The 12,606-nt window shown below is 40.2% G+C and overlaps 1 protein-coding gene across 1 annotated transcript in view; it reads left to right on the top strand.

Annotated features, from left to right (window-relative positions):
- AGAP1 (ArfGAP with GTPase domain, ankyrin repeat and PH domain 1) overlaps positions 1–12,606 on the top strand; it is a 400,015-nt gene that overhangs the window by 348,062 nt on the left and 39,347 nt on the right. Inside the window, 3 exon segments of the mRNA XM_068407470.1 lie at positions 3,594–3,748; positions 6,041–6,131; positions 9,830–10,052. Coding sequence (XP_068263571.1) covers positions 3,594–3,748; positions 6,041–6,131; positions 9,830–10,052 — 469 coding nt within the window.

The following is a 12,606-nucleotide window of genomic DNA, read 5'->3' as shown; positions in this document are numbered from 1 at the left end:
TGCACTTTAACCCTTTGCCTGCTGGCCTTCCAGGAAATAATTGATGACTGATTGGCCCATTAACCTTTTTTTAAAAAAAAAAAAAGTTTGACAGCCTGGACTTGTGTAATGAGAAGGGATTCCTAGTGAAATCAGGTTGATGGCTGAGTTGCTTGCCCCTGAGGATGCAAAATTAGCCCCGCGGGACCTCGTCTGCATAGAAACTGGACACAATTAGTGTAATATCCGGTGTTATTAATGTAGTTTGGAGTAATTGGGCAGGTTGATTTCAACAGGTTGATGGTGCTAAAATACTATTATAGTGGACCTTTCTATGAATAACTGTTAAACATGGAAAACTGTTTAATAAAATTCTGTGATTGGGCTCACAGGGATTTAAATACACAACCTGTAATTTTACTGAAGAGTAAAACTGAACAATTCCATTCTGCTGCCTGGATTTTCCTGTTCGTGTATGTGGTGGTTAAGGACATACATGTTTGCTACTCGTCTTTCGTAGGCATTGCCCTGTGGGTGACATGGAGCAGGCGTTGCTGCTTTGTCTCGCAGTTGTGCTTGCAGAAAAGAATTTGGTGTGTCTAAGCAGAAAATATATTAATGAACACATCTTCAACTGGCACAGTTGCTTTTCATCTGAGTTTTTTAGGGAGTAAACCTGAAGCTTCAGTCGATATCAGATAGTGAAAACTTGTGTGTTCTTAATGTATCATCAGTGATGACCATGTTTTCCGCTAACTTACTGGTTAAATGAAAATGTCCTTCCAGCCCAGCCTTAAAACACACTGCAGCCCTCATAGCCCATGGTGGGGCCATACTGGGACAGGCTCACCAGTGTGTTACGTGGGCTTTGTGATCCTGAGCCACAGAGGCTATGCAGGGTCTTTGCAGCTTTTGTCATGGTGTCAGCTGGTCACAGCAGAAAAGGTCAGGAGATGAAACACAGAAGCCTCTCCTTTGGGAAAAGGAGACTTGGCGTCTAAAAGAGCGACCACGGGAAATGGCCGGAGGTGTTTCCTGAATTGCGCTCCAGTCGCCTGAACAACTGGGTTTGTGTCCTCTGCCATAGGTCTGCCATAAGCAGGGGAATAACTTTGTGTAGCATTTCTGGAGAACAAAGCTTGCAGAGGTACTGCTGTAAGAGCGGTGTTTCAACCTCACTTTTAAAGGGTACGCTGGTTGAATTGCAGAATTTATTTCTCATAAGCCCTTCTTGGGCAAACCAGCTTCATGTATATGAAGGATTAATGGCAAATAGGAGGCAGGAGGATTCAATGACACTGCATCTTGATTGTATATATTTCTTTTAAGGTCTGGAATTGTAATGCTGGAAAGTCACATAGTACTTAAACATGGGGGTGAATGGTTCAGGATTAGTGCAGAGAGACTCTCTAAAGATACACCATATGTCCTCATTGAGTATTAGTTTTATTCTACATGTATTTGTTGAGTTGTTATGCATTGAGAAGTCAGCCCTGCCGTATGCGCTGGAGAGGTCTCCTCTCATTGTACTCTTCTCTGTCGTTGCATCCCTCCCGGCTTAAAAAGGAGGTGTGGGGAATTTTTAACTTGAGGTGGCAAAACGATGCTTGTCTCTAGTAGGCAGCTCCTTCAGCTTATACAAAGCCTTTGGCTTACATAGAAGTGGTATGGAGTATGGTGAGGGGAGAGTGGTGCAAGGAGAATAGGACGCAGCCTGGAGCAGAGCTGCAAGTGGAGAAGGGAAGGACTGAGGGAGAAGGGCATGAGGGGCCGAAAATGGAGTGAGGCTGAAAAGGGCCTTCGTGTTAGTGCGGATTGCAGGATCCCTGCCACAACAGTACACGTGTCCCAGTACCACCCATGCTGAGTAATTCATATAGAAGGGTTTTTTGAGTGTTTAGTGACCGGCATTTGGAAATCCTCCTTTAGTAAGACTTCGGGAGTACAAAGTTTTATGGCTTAGAAGCCATTGAAAAGCCCAAGAACGATTAATTTCCTAAATGAGACTCTACAGGGGGCTGCTTCAGGTGGGATTCACTTTTTCATGTTCTCTTCCTTCACCATCATTTCCTGTTTTCATCAACATATGCCTAACTCCACATATGCCTGTACCCTCCCCACTGACCATATGCCACACCGCTTCTGTGTGAGTAGAAGACCATAACTGCATGGTCCTACAGCAGTGTGCAGAACTGAACATAATTTCCTTTCTTGCTGAGTAGTTCCTCTTAAATCTTCCTCATAAACTCGTGAAAGCTCTGCTTGATAAATGTGGCTTTTTCCATGATTTAATCATAGCCTTTTGGATTGTGATTCTACCTGTTTGTTTTTAACACAAAGTGAAAAGTAGTTATAGCTGTACAGTTGCATAATTTCTCTTGTCTTTCTTTTACCACTTATCCCACACACTATTTTTCTTAGTAAAACTGCTGCTTCATGTGGCTCATGTGCCTGGAAATAACCTTCACCTCCATGTTTATTCTCACCTCAAGGTGCAAAGTAACCACCTGCTATTTTTTGAGACTTCATTAAAGCAGCATAGGCACTGGCCTTGCTAGCACGGAGTTTATCAAAGAAAACCAGTTGTCCCACAGGTTGAGAAAATGACTGCCAGTGAGCAGCAGTACTGTCTTTAAAGCCAGAGCTAGATTTGTCACTTATCTTTGCACGCTTATGGATGACAAAATAATGCAGGAGTTTCATGGCTCTGAATATATAATAAGTCATTAGCAGACAAGTGAATGTAAATGCTCCTTCTAAAGGCCATTGTGGCTGATGTTCACCAGAACTTTGTGCTCTATTATTCTGTTCCTTTCATGCTTCATGCCTGCCCTTCCATTCATTCTGTTTCATCTTCCTTGATTTTTTTTAATTTGACTTTTGTGTCCCATGTGTAGTTGGAGCATGTGTCCGTTTAGTTCAGTTCTGCTGGTATTTTCATACGCTACGGTCCTCTGGCCTGAATACTTGTCCTTATACTCTAGTAGCCCTAAGGATATTTCATTGACCCTTTCTGCTAGCTCCTCAGATCATTTTCTCATCTCCTGTGTCGAACGTGAATGTTGAATAGTTGAACTGATTTTAATCCTTTATTATAACCCAATGTATTTATGCTGTAGACAAGAAAATGTATGCATCCACTTTTAATACATCTGTACATGTAAACAAGTTCTTGAAGTAAGAGGGTAAATTGTCAAATTTTCTGTATTGTCAGCTTTTTATAGTCCATTTATCTGTTAAGTTATTTTGTGACACACTTTAGTTTTTACATTATGTAGCTCTTAGCACCTCAGGTTTAAATCTAAATAATGCTTGTTAGCCACTTTGTGTTCAAGAAAGACATAGGCTCAATACCAAACTCACAAGCACACGCAGAAACTGAATATTTACCCAAAACAGTACTTTATCTACATAACATTTGGAGAGAAAAGGCAGTGGATCTGCAAGTTGTTTTCTGATGGAGGGTAGTTGGATATATCTAGCCTCAAACCTCACACGTCCAAACCTGCATTTGTTTTTTACGTTGCAGAAATGCTTATCAACCAAGTTTGCTTAGGCCTAGCTGTCAATACCCTTAAACTTAAACTTTTCTTCCTATTGCATGTTTTTTTCAGAACAAGAAGAAAACTTTGAATTTATCATTGTCTCTCTCACCGGCCAGACCTGGCACTTTGAAGCTACCACATATGAAGAAAGAGATGCCTGGGTACAAGCCATAGAGAGTCAGATCTTGGCCAGTTTACAGTCATGTGAGAGCAGCAAGAACAAGGTATGGTACACAGAGTAATACTGAAAATAATAAATGGTTGGCTGAGCTTGAAAAGGAAAGCAAAATCAAGAACTTTGAATTTTAAACCTGTACTCCTAGAGACATGCAGGTATTAGGCACACTACAGAGCAGCCTTAGAACTGCATGCATATCTCGCATATTTCAAGACAGCTGGTGCTGTAGCCTGTTCTACAGTTTGTTTTTTACAGCAATTGAACTAATGGAGCTCCTGGATTATCTTTTTTGCCTTCGGTGTTGCTCTTAAAATTTTGGCTGAAACTTGGGGCCAAGTCACGGACTCTCCCTACTGAGGAGTTGTATAGTGTAGTCACTGCTGCAGATTCAGGACTGTTTCATGTTAGAGGCCCTTTAGGAATAGCATGTCTTGGAGAAGAGTGGAGGCAGACCACAAAACCAGCGTATTTACTAGTCAAATCTTTAGTTAAATCGACTAAGCATGGCAAAATTTAACTGAACGTTCTGGTTGGCCTAACCCTGTATGTGCAGTAATGTTCAGCAATAGGATTCTGCTGTGATGACGTAATACAAATCAGAGAACTCAAAATTAAGGCCGCAATTTTTCTTTTCTTTAATTAAACTGAATTAATTTTTTTATGGTGTTCTGCGTTAACTAATAGAAAGCAAATCCTGAAACGGTTCAGCAAAGCTTTTTGGGGACAGGTGAACGTGGCCTAAGAGGAACGGGCCTTCTGACTGCGGTGCTTTCATATGATGACAAAAGTAATTTATTCTCCTTTCCTGTCAAAATAAATAAATAAATGTTTAAAATCTGAGACTTCTTCAGCCATTGCTCGTTTTTGGATGGACAGGAGAACTGCTTCTTGAGTCTCTGTGTTTGCAAATACTTCACAACTAGAGAGCAAGGTGTTGAGTGCTAGTGGAGGGAGAAAAGTGGGGAGTAATTATTCAAACCTATAGATCCTTTAACATTATCCACCTAACCAGATGTCTTTAATGATTTTATGTTGCAAGGAAGAGGCTTATATTTTGAATTCAATGCCTGCTTTCATTGCCCTGATCTACCAGTAATTATCATCATAATATAATTTCTTCCCATTTTGTTTAAAAAATTCATTTCTTTCCAATATCTGTTTCTGAGATAGAGAAAAATTACTGCTTATGGCTTTTTTGCCTTTTGTGGATTTACAGATTTGACTATATATGTTAAGGAAGCACAACAGAGGAAATTTGTACACTAACACCTATATAAAAATACTAATACAAAATAAGATAAAGAGTGGCTGGTAATATGTACTGTGCAGTACCTACAGAGAAGATTGGCCTTTGTGTATATTAAATATTCTTTTGAAAGGGAGAATCCATTGATAAGATTATGCATAAGGGAGCTTTTTGGGTTATACATTCAACCAGCACCAGTGCTCAGCAAGGTTTTCTTTCTTTAAAGTATTACTGAGGTCTCAAAACATGTCAGAACTAGCTGGAATAGCAAAATGCAGTTAGTTGGAGAGGTTTAGTAGGTGTCCCATTGATAGTTCAGGAGGACACATCTCCACATGGCCATACTTAAGACCTAGTCCTTATCCTGCTTAAATCAATTCATTGCAAAGAGTCCATCACTTGCTACAGCTAACATTTCTTCTCAGAAAGCCCACAAGACGGTGTAGTTTGGTAGAGCTGAACTACTTGTACATTGTGACAGTCTCTTCAGGTCCAAGTAGAGGTCATTGGCAAGTCATCACAGAGAGAATTTGAATGGGAGACGTCTGATTAAATCTGACCTTTTGATGATAAAAAGGTTTCAGTTGCTTTTGCAAACCATCCCTTAGTCTTCATTAGCAAAAGCGTATACATCAATGAAAGAAATTGATTTTATAAAGTAATATTCTTATCTAATTTATCTCAAGAAGCAAACCTACACTGTGACTACTGTTCTTGTGAATAGCAGGGTTGATTTTTCAAGCTCGATTTTCCTCTGTGTGGTTTCCCCAGTTGTTAGAATCCAGGCTGGAGACCCTAAAACACTGGGAGCTCCTGCACAGGGTGGAGAGAGCCCTGGGAGAAATCCCGAGCTGTCAAGGAACATGGGAGGAAAGAGGAGTCCCTGCTTGGCAGGCATGGGCTTGCAGTACTTGGAGACGCCAAAGGATCACCATTTCTTGAGAGGCAAACCAAAGACTTGTGGTTCCTCAATCACGTTCATTCAACCTTGGTCTAAACTTTGGGTTTTGCTGTTCATTAAGCTGACACTTGTGTCGTTTAATTTTATTGGGTTCTTATTTGTTGCTTATGCATTTCTTTCAATCTACACAGTCCCGCCTGACAAGTCAGAATGAGGCCATGGCCCTTCAATCCATCAGGAACATCCGAGGCAATTCCCACTGCGTGGACTGCGAAGCACAGAGTAAGTACGGCCGCTTGGCTTCAGAAAATTGTCGGCTTCTCCTTCTTGGCTGAGACTTTGGTGAACGCCTGCCATGGGCTTTGTCATTTTCAGTATTATGTTTCATATGGTGTTTCTTCTTCATTATGAAGTTTGCTTAATCAGACTGATTTTATGTTAATTCATACTTAATATATGTGGTTTCAGATGTGTCCTAATTCTTTCCACTTGTTGTTTCACATACAACTTTAAATGCCAGCATTTCTTTACTTTCCTTTGAAGAAAAGGGAAAAGAAGTTTGCTGTTTGACATCAGTTACTTCTATTTTCCTCCTATGTTGCATGGAGAGGGTATATGTGCCACGGTAATATTTTCAGAGGTAGAGCTTGATTGGTGTTTTTTTGGTTTTTGTTTGTTTGTTTGTGTTGTTTTTTTTTTCAGGTTACTTGTAAGAAGAAACCAAAGTCATTGCTCATTATATCTGGATACTAGAAAACTGATCTGGATTTTTTTTCTCCCCTTTGTGTTTCTTTCCCTCTTTTTTTTATTTTTTAAAACATGTACTTAGTGTTCAGAAAAGTGTTCTCGAGAATACTTTGAGCTGCAGTTCACCTCACTAACCCCAGATGAGGTCATTATTCTGGTGCTCTTTAGTTCCAGGGGTTTGCAGCAAAGCTGCAGAAAGGAAGTACTCTTGCTCTAAAGCAATTAGTTGTAGAAGCAGAAGGACTGAGAACTTGTGCATTTTTATTTCTTTGATATTTGAAAGTCAGAACTTTTCTTATGATTTTTACATGGGCTTAACATGGGAAAATATTCATTTATTTTTCCTTGGGTATAATTTTTTTTATGAGACTTGCTGTTTAGGATTTTGACTACTGATCTAAGCCATTCTAACATTCAGTTAACTTCAAAATGAACATTCATACGGACGTGAAAGTGCATTTGCACAACTGATTTGCTATCTGTATAGTTAGCAATTTAGCTGATTCAGTCATCCCCCAAACAAACCTGTTATCCACTGCCTTATCCTCAGAAGGCTTGAAGGGAAGGTGATTAGCACATGAACAGCCATTTAAAATAAAACCAAGATTTTTCCAGTCCATACCATCAAAATGTGCTTCACATACAGAGTGGTTTTAATGGCTTCTTGTGAAAACTGTCAGATATTCATGTGCCATCCATAGGAGATGGATCAAGAACGAAGGCAGCTGCCCTGTCCCCAGCATTTCAGCACGCAGGGATGTGTTAGCCCAGGCTGGACTGGGCTTTGAGCACCAGGAGTAGGAGCCTGTCAAAACACTTGTTGACCTGCTGGAGCGAGATCCCAAGGAGAAATTCCACAGGGACTAACCACGTGTGGTTCTTCTCCGTACAAATCCGTGATAAGAATTTTCAAGCATGAGATTTAAAAAGTGCTCAACTACATATGTAAAGAGGAAGATGCAGACAGGAGCAGTGAACTGCAAACAGGGACATCCCTGAGCATGTAGTTTACGTTAACTTACCTTAATATTGGTGGGTAGTGACTTATGTCATCTAGCGTACTTCCTTTTGAGAACAATTCTTCGTGTGCATACACGAAACAGATGTCAAGTGATATCATGTCAGTTTTTTTCCCAAAATCCATCGAACAATGCCACTTGTCCAGGCTCCTCATTAGAGCCCTCTCTTGCTCTGCTTTATCCAGTTGTAACCAACAAGTCTGGTTTTTCACTGGGTGTTTGTAATGAGTTCAACACTTGCATTTCCTAGTTTGCCACCTTCAACCTCAGCTGTGTGTTGTCAGATTGTTGAAATTTAAATACTATCTTGACAAAACTTCGTGTAACTTCTTGCTTATCGTTTTAGTGGACTACTTCAATCATACCAGCACTGTCAGTTGGAAGTAGGAATATTTAAAAGATTTATTCAGTAAAAGATATACTAGATGTGCTTCAAGTGCACAGAGGTACTTGGGAGGGGGGGGTTAGGTCCTTAGCATCAATCTTGTTAGAATAATTGGAAAAATATTAATCAGTATTTTTTCTCTTCCTTTATTCTGAGTTCGTGCTTCTTTGAGCTCATTGCACTACTTATTTTTGTGAAGATAACCCTGGCCTTTGCAGGTCAGAGACAGAGATTTCGTTCTGAGTTGCAGTTTGCAAATTTTAAATTATTATCTGCTCTGTTTAAGCTTTTACTGACAAATTAGTATTTTGGGATTTTTAGCGTGTTTCAAATACACTACTGGTTCCCCCACTGGCAAGACACCCAAACCGGCAGAGGTGACCTGAAGAAATATGCAGGAAAGGAGTTTGTCATGGTTGTCTTAGCAAGGACTTGGAAAGCACGGCAGGAGTCTTGTCTCACCTTATTTTTTGGAGGTCTGCAATGCCTGCTGTGTATTCCTGGTATAAGACTTGGTATGGACAGGAACTTTTTAAACAAAAAATCTGTTTTTCTGCTCAAGTGAAATAAGATGAGGGATTTTTCTTGTTGGGGGTATTTTTATATTTCTAAGGACTGAATGAAAAATGTCAATCAATGCCTTCAATGAAATGTGGGACTTCGCAATTAAAATTATCTGCTTTCCTTTCATTTTTTTTGTCCAAACATGACATGGCAAAGAACTAGGAAATGTTTTGTTTACACTTATTTCAGCTGTCAAAAATAACTTTTTGATTTTGGGTTTTATGAAATAGAAATGTGTCTTTGGATGAAATGTCCCCAAGTGGAAGGGAACACTGGAAATTCATTTTCTGTCAGCTCTAAATTTTATTTAGATTCAAATAAAAATTGCCTGCCCTCTCAATTAATCACCACTTTCCTGCTTGGCATTTGTGATAGCCTGCTAGTTCTTTGGGAGGCCCAGGGTTAAGGTGAGAAGAAAAGATCTGACAGAAGAGGTGGGGAGAAAAAAAAAAGCCACCAAAAATTCCTCCCACACGTCTTTTCATTACATTTGTGAAAATGGATGTTTGTTGGAAAGAGGGAGACTCATGCAAATCTAAATTTAAATAACACAGGACAGGGACAAACAAGTGAACCATCTTGGGAAATTGTTTTGAATTTCCCAGCATTTGTCAGGTTTGTTGCAGCCTTATCATTTGCAGGTTATTATTTTTGTGTGTGTGTGTGGAATCCTTCTGGCTCGTACACTAAAACTGGAGCTGTTCAAAGTATCACATTTTCATCTTCGTACTTATCTCCCTGAACTTAGAGATGAAAACATACCCCATAGTGTTTTAGATGTGAAAGCCATATGTAGGTGATGATATAGACGGTTATTAAGGGAGTTGATATAGTTAGCAAAAGAGACATTGTATCTAGTCACTCTTTTTTTTTCTTCTTTTTCCCTTGTAATTGGCTACGAGTGGCTCTAGATTCCCAAGGAGGAGCTTTCTCCACTACTTCATCATCAGCTACCTGCCACTACGTTTGTATTTTCTTTGTTTCTTCTTTTCTCTCTAATTCATGTTTTTCTTTTGACGCAAGGTGGAATGATACATCTTCTGAGACCCTCACACACAATTTTTTTTTACTCCTTGAGGTTTTCTCAGAAGGATTAGTATCTCCACAGGGAAAAATTGACCCTTCTGGAACATCTTCCAACTGTGCTTTTGGACATGACACCTGTATTTTTTCCCCCAGAGCCAAAATCTTTATCCATAAACATTAACTAGAAAGTTTTATTAGGTGTTTTGTTGTACTTATTGCTTGTGTCCCTTTTCCCGTAGACCCTGACTGGGCCAGCTTGAATCTGGGAGCCCTCATATGTATCGAATGCTCAGGTATACACCGAAACCTTGGCACGCACCTCTCCCGGGTTCGCTCTCTTGACCTGGATGACTGGCCTATAGAGCTCATCAAGGTGATGTCTTCTATCGGGAATGAGCTGGCAAACAGCGTCTGGGAGGAGAGCAGCCAAGGCCACATGAAACCTTCGTCAGACTCCACAAGGTAGGCTCTCCTACTCCCATCTCACCATGGCACACAGCAGGCAGGCAGTATGTGATACTGCACGTGGCCGTGGCTGTAAGCTATGAGCACATAAATCCTCATTTTGGCATTGCAGTCAGAGGTGGTAGGGCGTTACAACATTTTACAACATGGGCTTTTAAAATTCTCCCTTGGAGTAAGCCTTGTAAAAATCATAACGTATATATGTCTTCACTGCATGCCCAAGAAGAACGTGTCAAAGGGGGAAGATGTCAAAAAGTTGAGTGACCCCGTTACTTTTTCACTCTTGTGAAGGTTTCCTCAGCAGCTCTACATTTTTTTTGTTCAATTGACCAACAAAACAGCGGGCGATTGAAACCTCCCGCCTGGTTGTTCCTCAATCTAAATTATACTGTAACGTGTTTCTTTGTTTCGGTCAACCACAAAGTTCCTGGCTCTTGGACTATCAGTTTGTGATTAATAATCTGCCTTCAGTAGTTCAAGCTCATCCAGGAATTTGTACCTGGCTGTCAGATCTTTGGATTCTCATCACGGGTGTTGCAAGTCCTGCTCACTATGAGAACAGTATTTTACCTACCAGTCGTAGCTCAGCAGAGTGAAAATCTTGTTTCTGCGATGCGTTGTCCTACCAAAAGCTAAAGGTTTTTTATGCTTAATTTATCTGATTGGTGTCAAAGGAGGAAGAAGTTCTGAAAACACAAAATGTAAGTGCTAATAGTTATAACTTACAAGTTATAACTTGTAAGGTCTTGGCTTGGGGGAAGCAGTGACCCCTGGCAGACTGCATTTCAGCAAGGGGGTTCAGGCAGGAGAAGGACCTTCTGGCCTACCTTGCACAGCTGGGCCAGCCTTTGAAGTTGTCTTCAGAAGTGCGTTATAATTGTCTTAGGAGGAGCTCTGGGGGAGCAGCCTGCATCCGAGCACTGGTCAGTCCCCAGGTGGCAAATCGCACGATGGAAGTTTAGCTCTCAGTGTTTGCCTCCTGCATATGGGAGAAATACGAGGGAATTCTATTCTGATTTTGTTTATATGTATTTCTGGAGCCTGCTTTTTCCTCTACCCGATCAAGTGAAAGTATAACCTGTGAGCATATACCTGGGCCACCTCCTACGGTGTAGCAGTAGGTTTGTACTGTTGTCTGTAATAAAGTCAACTGTTTCTTATTGCATTATTTCGTTAGCACTGAAAAATGAATTTGTGGTGCCACCTTTGGTTCATCTTCGAGAATGAAGCCAGTACATTAATCAGGCTACTTAGATGAATGACTGTGCATCTAAAAGTGTTCAGGGAGACCTACACAGAGATCTTGTTGATACATGAACTGTATGTCTGCTGTATACGTGTGTATTATTAGACCGCTAAGAAAATTATTTCATCAGGTAGATTGAAATCAACTCATTGCTGTCTTTCAGTTATTAGTATTACTTTAATCCAGAGATCTTATATTGTTCCGACTAACACATGTATGTTGCTTGTTACTGCTGAGGTGAGCTGGAGAGATACCTCAATTCTAAATACTTCTAAAAGGAAAAGTCATACACTCAATTGGATTTTTTAAAATACTATTTTAGTATACATATAATAAAGGTATTATCATGAAAAATCTAAAATACACGTGACTGTGATGAAAAGAGAGCCATCCATTTAAATTAAATTATTCAGTTTTTACATTTGGAAGTGAGTTTTATATCATATAGAAAATCAACTTTGTTCTCTTTGTATTTCATGCTCAGAGCTTATTTTAATTCTTCTTTGTTGCTATACATCTTTATGCTTATATTCAGCTCTTTATGTTTGTCAGTGACATAATTGTACTTTTTTCCTGGACTCTTAACATTTTTGAACAAAAGGTGTAAAGATTCATTTTATAAATACGCGTTTCCATCTGTGTGTCCAAGTGCACACTTACATGATGGAAGAGCTGCTAGAAAAAATAGAATTAAGATTATGTGAAAATTTTCCCACAAAGCAATTGTAATCTTGCATTGCTACTCCCATTTTTTCCACTGTTTGCAGTGGGGACTGAAGTGGTATTTTCCACACAAAGTATCTGAAATATCTGCTTTTTCAAAGTGTGTGCCTCCTTTTGTACTTTACTTTGGTCTCTACTAGCATCATAATCCTTCCATCCAGGATGTGGCAAGAAAATAAGTTCACATTCTTCAGTGCGCATTCCATTTTCTCACTGCTGTTTGTAGTTTTGTGTGAGGAATCCTATCAGAAGCAGCTAGAATGGACCTGAAGTGAGGAAGTGAAAGGGGGGATGAGGCAACTGAAACTGAGGGTCTGGGGGAAGAGGTGAGAAAGTAAGCAAGTAGAAAGATGACTGGGGAGCTGAGATTTGGAGTTCTGGTGGAGGTGGGATGGAGGGAGTCCAAGGATATTTGGAGATCAGGGAAGAAAGAATCATTCAGCAAAACTTCTTGTGAAGGGAAAGAGAGACGATAGCTAGTGTTGAGGGGCTATTCCTGATCATGCCGTTGGGCTCTGGGATCAGCTGGAGTCTGAGAGCCCCTATATGCAGAGGTTCATGCACTCAACGTGCTCCTGATTT

Source organism: Nyctibius grandis, chromosome 9 (genome assembly GCF_013368605.1).
Source record: "Nyctibius grandis isolate bNycGra1 chromosome 9, bNycGra1.pri, whole genome shotgun sequence".
In the NCBI taxonomy this organism is placed as follows: Eukaryota; Metazoa; Chordata; class Aves; order Nyctibiiformes; family Nyctibiidae; genus Nyctibius; species Nyctibius grandis.
The sequence above is the reverse complement of the archived record's forward strand: the minus strand, read 5'-3'. Positions and strand labels throughout refer to the sequence as shown.